Raw genomic sequence first — 12,099 nt, 5'->3', positions numbered from 1 at the left:
GAGGTGTCATAAAGAGGACTGTGGACACTGCTGTACTGTCCCAGCCATTCAGCTGGCACAACAGGCATTCTGGGCTCACCCGCTGGACCAGAGAAAGCTGCTCAACCCTTTCTCAGATACAAGGGGGAGAACCAGACGACCTTATCTTCTGCTCAAAGTCACAGACTGAATGAGAGAAGGAATAAGAGCTTACGATGCACATCATCCATTACTCTCAACACAATCATTCAGAATTAACTGCTGTCCCTAAACCCATGACACATGTTGTCCATATTCTAATGAATCAAGAACCAGTCTAACCTAATCTAACCAGCAGAAGGTCACTCTAGTCAGGAAACCGAACCACAAGAGAGAACATTAACCTCATTTTACCAGGCATATGTCAATGTTACAAGGATGTCCTATTAAGACTATTATGTGGACCGTACAAGATCAACAACACATGAAAAACATTTGAAATTTGGATAATTGCATTTAAATCTGACACCAAATAAATATTGATTGTACCATTAAATATCTTGATTAAACCAACAATTAAGATTATTCAGGCCCCAGGATGCATTGGCGTGACAGTGTCTCCAGCTTTGACACATTAGTCAAATGGCTTAAAAGAAAACACTTCTGATTGTCATTTTAGGATCATTGCTGTTCAAAGCGTTTGACTGATCAGGAACTCATTGGAATGTTTTCTTAGTAAGCCTGGCTTTATTTTAGTGTGAGGTCTCAAAGCGGCACCTCATAAAGCAGAAAGAATTGAGCTCCGGATAAGGTTTAAACTGGAAAAATGTCCCCAAAAATGTTTTTGGTCAAACGTTTTCTAGAGAAAGGAATCTTTCACCCAATAATGTAAATTTTATTTCATTATTTACTCAACCTCATGTTATTTTAAACCCGTATGTTGTTATTTTTTCAGAGGAACATGAAATGAGAATTTTGAGCACTTTTCCATATAACCATAATTACCCACTTACTCAGTGATCTGCTACTCAAGTTTTGTTTGCTGACAGCAAAATGTGACTTTGTTACTCAGTTGTTGTTTTTTATTCCAACACGAATATCTATACATTCAACATTTCCTTAAGCATAAATATTTTTTTTTTGGTCTGTTTTCTGGAGGGGAAAAAAAGTGAGTTTAAACTTAAAACAAGAAAATATCTGTGGTAAGAAAAATCATAGTAAGAAAAATACTTTTCTCTTTTCAAAAGAAAAAATTGTCAATAGGGTATGAATAAACTTGATTTCCCCTTGAATTAAGCATGAACTCAACTAATTTCGATACATTTTTTAGAAACAAGATGTCATTTTGCTTCTCATGTAAAGGTTTCTTGATTTAAGAACATTTAGATATGTGTGCTTGAAAATAAAAACCAGTAGACAAACCACTTTTTGCAGGGTCTGGCTTCAAAAGGACCACTTTTGTGACATTTTTTGATAAGACATGGTCACTATGATCGGTTGTACAGAAAACTGTAGCCTGTGTTCCACGAAAATGTAAAAAATGAACATATAGCAGCATACAGGTTTTTAGCAACATGAGGGTAAATAACTTGGCTTTTTCATGTTTGGGTGTACTATCTTTCATACCAACAGCTGGTAGACATTGAAAAACAGCTCAATCTGGAAAAAAGGGAAACAAAGTGGAGGTGTGTGTGTATGAAAGAATGAATTGGAGAACGAGAGATGAAAATATGTTTGCTTGTTGTCCATTCCCTCTCCCACCAGGTAAATTAAAAAATTTTTGGTCTGTTGCTCTCAACCCTTTGGTTGAACAGGGGGAGGAAATGGACAGCAGAAGTTACCACACATACTCTGTCCTTCACACAAACACCATGTCTGTTATGGCCACACACATTCAAATCTTTCAAGCCCACTGAGTACATACTAAGGGACAGGGATAAAGAATGATGATCACTGAGAGACCCTCCGTGGCGCTGTGGAGTTGTTATGTCAGCTGCACCTCAGGAGGACTGGCATTATTGTTGCTCCCCTCCTGTGCGCTGACCACAGAGCCACGGTACGGGACCTCGATGATCCGAGGTTTGTCAATGATGCGGGCGCAACGATTGCCCTTCTCCACAATGCCAATGATCCAAGCCTGTTGCCCATCGCCTGCCCCTCCGTCCTGCCCCATTGCTCCCGACAAACCCACACGACTGGATTTCATCTCAGCACAAAACCGGGCTGCCTGTTCCCGCGGCAAGCAGATCAACAGACCACCTGAGAGAGAGAGGCAGGACAAAGAGTTTTATCTACCTGAGAGCTTGTAGAAATCTCTACTGCCCAGGAATGTCCATTTTCAGAAATTGTTATAAATGAATAATTGATTAATCATTAATGTTAATACCGCAAAACCTGTGGAAGACCTTGAATATAATCTGTATTTATTTTTATTAAAATGTAACCAAACAAATGTGAGTAGTGATATTGTTAGTCCACTATATTTTAATATAATTAGGCTGTGCAGTGTACATTTTTTTCTTTAATTTATGGTTAATTTATTTCTATTAATAATAACACATGAAAAAATAAAGATACAAATCTTTCTCTATTAAAACTTCATTTTGAACATTTCTTTTCACTTTGCCTTCAAGATTGTCCGTTGGGATGATGCAGGGAGACCGACGAAGGAGCAGCGCTTTTTGTTAAAATATTTGAAGTGAAAGCAATCTTTATTTATGAAGAAATTATCCAAAACTGATTATGTTAAGTTGCTTCAGGTTTCAGTGTAATTTCAAAGTTATAACAATTATTGGTTCACTTTAAAAAAATTGTGCCTGTGCAATAAGCTGTGACTCTCACCTGATGTTTCAGAAGAGGTGCCCTGCAAAAGCCCAAACAGGTTGCCACCAGCTTTGCTGATTGCGGCCATTTTGGAGATAATCGGAAGGTTGTGAATGACAAAGGCAACGTCATTTTTCTGCTGCTGGGAGAGATTCTGTGCATGACCTATGATCCCAAAGCCTGTGACATCCGTGGCAGCGTGTGCATTAAATTTGTGCATTAAGGCAGCAGCTGGAGAGAGAGAGAGAATAAAAACATTTGCAAACAATATAAAAACTCTTGTATTTGGCTAAAAATCGCTTAAACTGCTTAATTTACCTTATACTCAACCGTTCAAAAGTCTGCATTTTTTGTTTTTGAAAACTCTCATGCTCACCAAGGCTGCATTTATTGATTAAAAAAATAGTGCAGAAACAGTCATATTATGAATTATTAAAATAATCTTACTGAACCCAAACTTTTGAACAGTGGTGAATATACTTAAAGGGGTTTTTCTTTTTCTCACCATTTATGTGTGTACTGAATATTGGTGCTACAGTTAAAATGAGTCCACGCTAAGATGCATGCTTATTCTTATGCAATGACATACCAGTGCGATTGAGTGTGGCCATATTGAGCATAGCCTCTTGATAAGCTTGCTCCACCTCCTCCCTGGATATCACCAACTTTATCTTGTTCCATTTCTCAGGCTAAATAAATTAAGCATAGAGGTAAAAAAGATATAGAAAGAAATGAGATGAGATTACAGAGATGTGATACAATCATGCTAAGTTGTTATCTCTTCATAACTTCTACACAAAAAGGGGAAAAGAGAAACAAAAGCAATCATTCCAAAGATGTCAGTCATATTTGAGGCTAATACACAGCTGTACTCACTATATCCAGCCATTGATGGGCATTCACTGCTACTTGAGTTCCCAGAGGTTTAGTCAGAACTAACACATCTCCAGGTATAGCACTATCAGGCCTGCACGCAAACACAAACAGATGTGAGCATTTACAAAATTAAAACTGTGAAGTGTCACACAATGAATATTCAGTTATAATTCTAGTAAATATCTATTAAGTGAAAAACTGGATCATTCAGAACCAAGTGTACAGACACACAGTCCTTTGATTTAACGAGAGAGCAGACAGAGGCACTCACATGATGAAATCATTGGGCTGGCACACCACAGAGGCCACGCCCCCGACGATGATCCAGGGATTGATGACTGTTTGTCCCCCGGTTACCGAAGTCCCAGCCTCTTCTGCCGCATCACGGAAGCCCTTCATCATTAAAGGCATCACCTGATCTCTCTCCTGAGAGAACAACAGCACAGTACAAAGAAAATTAACCGTTTCACACTCAGCATATTGAATTTGCAAAAACCAATATAGTAAATATCCAAATGAAACGTTACAATTTTTTTTTTTATTATACGACTGAGAAAATGAAAGCAGAGCGATCCCAGCTAACCTTCTCATTCATCTTCTGACTGATGCTGAGAAGCATTAACATGTTGTCACACTCTGTGATGCCCATGGCGTATAGATCACTCAGAACATTTGCACAGGCAATTCGTCCCTATAAACAAAAGAATGTGAGTCTCAAACTTATTTGCAAGTTCCATGCTAACATTTCCAAAATATTGATAGAGATCACTCACCATCATGTAAGGATCCTCCACTAAAGGATAGAAGAAATCTGTGGTTTGGACCAGGGAAAGACCTCCATGCCTCAGAGGGATCACACATGAGTCCATTCCAATACCTTAATCCAAGAAAGAACAGACACCCTCTGTGATTTCATGCACAATGTGCATGTATTTTTAAAGAAGCTTTGAATAATCATATAATATATGCACTTAAATCTTCATAAAACCCCTCAGTTGGCAATGGTAAGAAGCATTTTTGTAAGATTATTTTTGATCCATTTTGCAGGGGAAAGCATTAACTTATAGCCTGGGTCCATAGTTCACATCTCTTTCAAATGATTGCATTTTACTTCCTAGTAGTTTTTAATTAACAGGATAAGCCAAAGGTTAAACAAACAGTTTAGTAACACAGATGTTATGTAATTTTTGAGATTGAGACTTTTGAATAATATAAAAATAACAGTACTTTGCAGTTCTGTGTTATACATAAATAGATGGCAACATGTAGCATGCTAAATAACGTCTATAATAATAATAATAATACATTAATATATTAATATAGTCATATAGTAAGGTTAATCAGGGTATATTAAAGGACTGATACAAGAAAACAAAACGGCTAGTTTCTATTTTGCCAACTTTACGGCATAACCGGCTGGTTAACCATCAACTATCTGTAGTCAGACCTGTCTACATGCACAGATTGGCAATGAAAGGAAGGCTAACTCATTCCCGCGATTCGGTTCTTTTGAACAGTTCGTTCCCATGAACCGGTTCACAAGACCGATTCAGTGATTTTTTTAAGATCTTACTGCTTATTAATGTTTTTTTCTATTAACCAATGTGTTCGCCTTTTTTGGGAAATTCTATCATATAATCAAGTCCAAGATATATTTCCAGGATGTTTTATTCATATAAATGTTGCTTGTGGCTATTTAGGTAATCTAATTTTCGCCCTATCAGTCAAATGCTTGGTTCACTCCAAATGCACCTACTATCAGTAAAAGCAAACTCACAATTTCTGAGTTCAGTTGGTGATTTTTTAAGCGGTTCAACAGATTGAACAACGGAAAAGATCCGACTCAAAAGAACGACAGGTTCACGGATCAGCGCTGGCTAGCGATGGTGTGACAGGTCAGCGCGCCGCACATACTTTACCTAGTCGAGGACCCTGAGCAACTGAAACAAGTTGCCCGAATTCAGCGGTCTCGTCTCCAACACCCGTCCCCGAACCGCCGTCCTCTCCGGGCGGACGGTCAGGCTCTAGTCCCTGCAGGAGTTTGAGCAGAGTCTCCTGCGGGACTTTACACCCTCATCCTTTCATATCGGAAAAGGCCGTGAGCCGGAAGTCGCGGTCTAGGCCGTGCTCCTCCGGGTTCAGCGCCTGGTATCCCGCCGGGTAAAAGGCTCCATACCCTCCCGCTCCGCCACAGTCCACTGACGGAGGATCAGAAACTGACATGGCTACAGTGAATTTTATTTATTCCTCAGTCAGATGGTGAAACACCGGGAATGGAACAGAAGGGCGAGTCGTTTCACAGGATAAACGGCTGACAGGCAGAGGGCGTTTCTACAGGACACGCTTGCTCGTAGAAACTAGTGGACGCGGCGCGCTTGCGGACTAAACCATCTCACCCTGCAGAGGGGAGTTTAGAGTCACCTTATGACACTACTTAAGACAATTCATCGCTGACAGACAGATTACTGCCAGAATACACTCACACTCAAAAAAAGTTAATCTTGCACAAAAATGAACTACCTCTAGGATGTTTTGAATTTGACTGGTCACACTGAAACCCCCTCAAAAGTAAACATCGCATAGTCTGCCATCTTGAGCTCTGCCTATTGTGGTTCTGCAATAAAGGTGCATCAGACGGCTGTATTCATGCAAATATACTGACAATCACATATATACTCGAAGCAAATTATGTCCTGGTTACATTTGCTTCCTCAAAAACATAAATTACTGCAAATAATGACAATACATGTATTTGCGAACAATATATTATGTATATATATATATATATATATGTGTGTGTGTGTGTGTGTGTGTGTGTGAGATATCTGATGTCAGAATGTTAATGAGGTGGGGTGGTTAATTAAACAAGCTTTTTATCACAAAAAACGAGTCAGGAAAACTCAGAGAAAAGTTGTTTATTCCCAGTGTCAATGAATTTCATCGATATTTGGGACATTTCACAATACAGAACTGGACTATGATTTTATGTCACAGATAATCACCTTGAAAGTGTGATTGTCTTTGTCTTTCTGAGGTTTAATATTAATAGCACAAATGAAAACATTTATTTCTTAAATTTGAGTTTGTAAAAAAAAATTACATACCACCTTTGGCTGTTATAATTAATGTCCGTACTGATATTTTCACTCAAGCTCTACAACAAACCAGTCTCATGTTTTAGCCAAGGTGTCCATGGCACTAAAATATGCATATTAAATGTCAGAATAGGGAATGCCTCAAGATTAGTTTGAACAGTGTGGTGGAAAAATCTCAAGCCTGGATTGCACTTTTGGTGCTGTAGGCCAGGTAGTAGACCGCAATGCCAATCAGAGCAGCCAAGACCTCCGTGGACACCCAGGGACCAATCCATGCACCCTGCAATTCATAAATACACTGATAAATAAACAGAGACAAAATCATAGAGGAAACAAGTAGTAGCAACACAATGCTGTGTGGACGTATATTTTTGTTAATATCAGTTTATAGGTTTTTCTTAGCCCTAATCATTACAAAGATAAGGTGATTGTTGACAATGAAGATTAGTATGCATATCTACCCTGTGATCCACATTGACCGAGAACAAAGGCTTGATGGCATCAACATCTTCATTGTTTCTCTGAGCCTGAAAGCATTAACATTTTCATCAGCACCATTGAATATAGAGTTCTCATCAACAGTGGTGGAGCTAGAGGGGTGTTTAGGGTGGCACTAGACACCCCTGACATCTGATTGGTCACCCCAAAATTTAGTACACTACTCTTTCATTTTCTTTGTCTAATCGTACTGAAAGTAGCATTTATTTTAGCCTTGAACTCAAGGACGCAACACGTCTGGTGTGCCACATCGTGCTTCATCTCGTCCGGTGTACCTAGCTTCTGCTAACTCTCACGCCACACATTCATTTTCTTATGGAGTGAAAAACATCACAGAGCAAAGAGGACACAGACGCGCTGACAGACAAGACAGAGCAGGTTACTTTTGATAATAGAGGAAAAAAGTCTCAGCATTCAAATTCTGTTTTATTAAGAATTTCAAACGATAAATTCAGTTTTGGAGCTCTAGTGGCGTGACTGTTCACGTGCGCTCCTGCTTTGCCTCAGTTCAAGGGAAGCAGGAGTGCATTCTAATTAGCATGAAATAAACATGAATGAACATCCCAGAGCATGTTGAAAGATACACTACAATTTACTGAATGTATAGTGTCTCATGTAATCACTCAATGTTACGGTGTTTGAAAATATTGTCACATAACCTCAAAAACTCCATTCAGTGTCCATAAACTAAAGAAAAATTGACTATAGAGAGGAGAATTTTGCAAGAATTACATTTCTTTTTTTTTACTCATAATTACTCTTTATTATAATTGATAAAAACGCATAGATACAACGTTTCTATAAAAATGGTCTAATATGAACTTGAATACAAATCAATTATTACTTTTACCCTTAACAAGAGGGTTCCCTGTATAGTTTAATTTAGAAAAATTGAGAAAAAAATAACACACTTGATCGCAAGCTTGTTAATTATTCCTGAATAATTCTCACTCCAGGCTGAACTCAAAAGTTGGCAGCCCTGTTTGAAGCAAGTTGAAGTTTTAGGTTTCCTGAACAACATTTACAAAATTCTGTATAAGTTCATGTTAGATCTTTTGCTCCAACTGCTGGTTAATCAGATGATAGAAATAAGTTCCAATAGACTAACATTTGAAGTTATGGTAGGAATGTATAGCTAATGTGGGGTAATGTGAAGTAATCAGCTTTTTTATGCCAGGTTGGAGTTATACACTGACTTACTGTCACGGTCTATTGACCCCCTTGAATTAGCCCTGGCCACTCCATGTGTAAAACTCTAGCTCCGCCATTGCTCATCAAGTATTTTAAATGGATAATTTACCCAAAAATTAAAGCTGTCATTATTTACTCACCCACAAGTCATTCCAAATATGTACTCATTTCTTTCTTATGCAGAATACACACACAAAAAATGTAATATATATTTAAGAATACTGGTTACCAAACTATATTGGTGCTCATTGGACATCCTTCACAATATCTTATTTTATGCTCCACAGAAGCAAGTCATATAGGTTTGGAATGACATGTGGGTGAGCAAATGATGATGACAGAACTTTAATTTATGGAGGAATCATGCCAATCATTCCTTATTTTTACCAACCTTTCTTAAAGTACTGTAAGACTCCTCATCAAAGAATTTGACCTGATATGTGCCTGAGCTGGCCTGCTTATGAGGAACACTCCATGAGACCTGGACAAAAAATAAATAAATGAAGCAGTTGCTTACACATAGAGAGGAAACTTACAAGTACGGCTTTGTTAGAAGACCTTAAATCCTCTGTAACCTTACCTGGTATTTGCCAACATCTTGGCCTCTGGTCACAGGAAACTGCTTGCCATTGACATCTGCATACAGGGCAACACTCTGAATACAAAAAAACAAGTCTGGTCAGTTCTGTACCAATGAAACGTGCATATACGAAACAGGTAAAGAACCGCTAGTCCACTCACCTGAGCTCCGTTTGCGCACGCCAGACTTAACTCGACGATGAAGACGGTCTCGGAGGAGATGAGCGCGTCTGTCGTCGTGTATGAAGACGGAGAAATGACTGGGTCTGTGCAAGTCTCAGCTGAGGAGAGAAAACACCGGTCACACTACAATCCTTACGAATAACATTTACATGTTACAGCTCAAGTTTGGTCGCTGAAGTAATTAAAGTGATCTATAAAGGTGTGTACGTCGTTAATAGATAACTGTGATAAAACAGAACCAATTCAACGTTAGCTTGAGACATCTCGATGTCAGCCTGTCTGACGATCGGCGAAGAGATCGAAAGCCGTGAATGAACGGTACTGCATATCGAACTTTAATTGAAAGAAAATTGCAAATTACCCGCACAAAAGCTCAGACAGAGAGCCAAAATAGCTGTTACAACTCGCATCATATTGATCCCTGGGCAGCCGAATTCACCTCAACTCACTCAGACCTGAGGAAGAAGACCCAATGAACCACAGACAGACACGTCCCCTCAGCGGAAGAATGACGAGCATGAGAGCGAGAGCGGCCTCTGGTGAAAGCCGCCGGTACTGCAGCTCTGTCGTCCAGCAGCGAGGGCCTCTCGTCCAGATCAGGCTGCCTGGAGAGCTCCAAAACAGGCTGAGAGCTCTAAAATAGGGCGTGGCTTCCTCCCACTGACAGACAGACACATGACACGCATGCGCAATTTATTCCCCTAATCCAGTTCAGTGCAAACTCCGCCCCACAGCTGATTCTAAAGATTTTATTGGTCATGTCAATCACAGTGTTGATTTCCTACTCTATGCTACAAAAAATGCTAACCCCTAAACCTACCCCACACCTGACCCTAACCTTAACCAGTGAAACTGACTGCTTGCACAGATGTTCACACTCCAGTCCGAAAACCACTGGCCACGAGCTTTGGGCTCTGCTCTCACGGAGCATATTTATTTATATAGGCATATTTATTTATATAGCATATTTTATTTTAGATTAACTAGAAACAATGTTTAATTTATAAAGTTTTATTTTGAAAAGTCAATAACAATTGGCTGAAACCAGAGCCAATGGTGAAAGTCTTTGCGCGAGGAGACCCCGCCCCATTTTGGAGGTTCTGCCCCCTTTTGGAGTTCATGCCCAATTTTGGAGATCTCTGGTCTGAAAGCAGGGGGCCTGGAGCCACTAGGGGGCCTTAGCAAGCTTCCAAGAGATTTTAAGTGATTCATAATAATATATAATTATTAATATATGTTAATATTATTATTACAGCTAAATAATCACACTCAAAATGCTAAAAAAAAAATACATACAAATATTATTTACTATTAATATTTTTTTCCTATTAAACCAAATAAAAAGTGTTGGAAAGTGAGGGGCCTTGAAGTAAAAAAGAATGAAGAACCACTGGTCTAGAAAATATTTGAAAAGTTGGGGAGACACTTCAAAAGTAGTTGTAATGTCCGGGAAGAATATAGATATTTTAAAATGCATTTTAATTGCGATTGATTGCCAAATCTGCGTAATGATTTTCCACATACCATCATTAATACTTTTAACCAACTAGACAAGGTGATTTTTTATTAAATGTAAATATTATGTATTGTTGCATCATTGCAATGTAACAAATATTTGATATTTACATATTCAAAAATATTAAAAATTCAATCCATATATATATATATATATATACAGTGGGGGAAAAAATTATTTAGTCAGCCACCAATTGGTTAACACAAAAGCAAAATAAATTTCACTTGGTTTGCTATTTTGAACTACTGCAGTGATAGGATTTTATTTGCAAATATTAGTATGCAATTAAATAGGATTTCATTTGATCAATTAATCGGCGAATCATAATTCAACTGGAATTTTTAATTGACAGTGCTAATAATATTATAATAAAAATGGAATTCTATACTATTTGGTCTAAATAAAAAATTGAATAAAATGGATATTTTGTGATTTGCTAAAGATTACAGTTAATATTTTAAGTTATTTAAAAAAAAAGTATCTTGTGTACAGTTAAATATCCAAAATTGACCAAAAGCAATGAAAATAAAACATCTCTATTAGTTATAATAATATAATTATTATTTTTATAAAATCTTGAATAGTGCCTTATTCAGCTACTCCTGCAACTCTTCCTTCTTTTGGCAGAGTTTCTCATAAATGTACGCAATTTGAAAGTACACAAAGTCTTCTGCAGCACACACAGTATGTGCTTGCCAAAAGAAAAAAAAGTATTCATATTCATACCTTTTATTTCATTCAATCTTTCCATAACAATAGTCTGTACAAAGGTTTTTTGTTTTTTTTTCATATTCACTTTGGCAGATAAAACACAATATTAATACAGGCGGGCATGAATCCTCAAGAGTGCGTACATCCAGAGAAACAAATACCACAGGAATAAAGGAAACATTGTCACTGTCAGATGTGTGCAGACAAAGCAGACACAAACATTCACACGTGCAGTACATTACACTATGCTGTCACAGAAAGGCAGTACAGATGAGCTTTTTTTGTAAAGAGATACACACACTAGTGTACAGAAACATGGTGGCTGCTCTATAGCCACATGATAAAAACATCTGCTAAACATCTGCTATCTGTCTACTTCAAGTCAATCTGCAGCAGGATTAAATGTTCAAAGTCCTTAGATACGTCTTGTGTTCTTGTCTCTGTCATGTTATTGATTTTCTCTTCTGGTATTTAGTTTTTTTTATTTTTTTGTTATGGTTCACTCAGGTGTCAAGAGAACACCTGAACATCTCTCACTGGATACAGTCCATGACGTGAATCTGCAGTGTGTCCATGTCTGGTGCCTTGTACATACATTTGGGACAGCGGTAATCAGGCAGCTCGTCTTGATCATCATCTCTTCTGCGTGCAGATGGAGGTTGGGCTGGG

At 38.2% G+C, this 12,099-nt stretch overlaps 1 protein-coding gene and 1 pseudogene across 1 annotated transcript; both read right to left on the bottom strand.

The window, feature by feature from the left end:
* Positions 1 to 260: 260 nt before the first annotated feature.
* Positions 261 to 6,108, bottom strand: LOC107562473 (selenide, water dikinase 1-like; annotated as a pseudogene).
* A 449-nt stretch (positions 6,109 to 6,557) lies between these two features.
* Positions 6,558 to 9,719, bottom strand: LOC107562474 (translocon-associated protein subunit delta-like). Its single transcript, XM_016247112.1, has 6 exons — positions 9,565 to 9,719; positions 9,183 to 9,301; positions 9,022 to 9,096; positions 8,833 to 8,922; positions 7,214 to 7,279; positions 6,558 to 7,032 (listed from the first exon to the last, which is right to left on the bottom strand). The coding sequence occupies exons 1-6, from the start codon at positions 9,614 to 9,616 to the stop codon at positions 6,928 to 6,930; spliced, it is 507 nt and encodes a 168-aa protein (XP_016102598.1). The 5' UTR covers positions 9,617 to 9,719; the 3' UTR covers positions 6,558 to 6,927.
* Between the last annotated feature and the right edge of the window lie 2,380 nt (positions 9,720 to 12,099).

The sequence above is a fragment of the Sinocyclocheilus grahami genome, unplaced genomic scaffold (assembly GCF_001515645.1).
Source record: "Sinocyclocheilus grahami isolate Dianchi unplaced genomic scaffold, SAMN03320097.WGS_v1.1 scaffold824.1, whole genome shotgun sequence".
Taxonomy (NCBI): Eukaryota; Metazoa; Chordata; class Actinopteri; order Cypriniformes; family Cyprinidae; genus Sinocyclocheilus; species Sinocyclocheilus grahami.
This window is presented reverse-complemented; position numbering and strand designations above follow the sequence as displayed.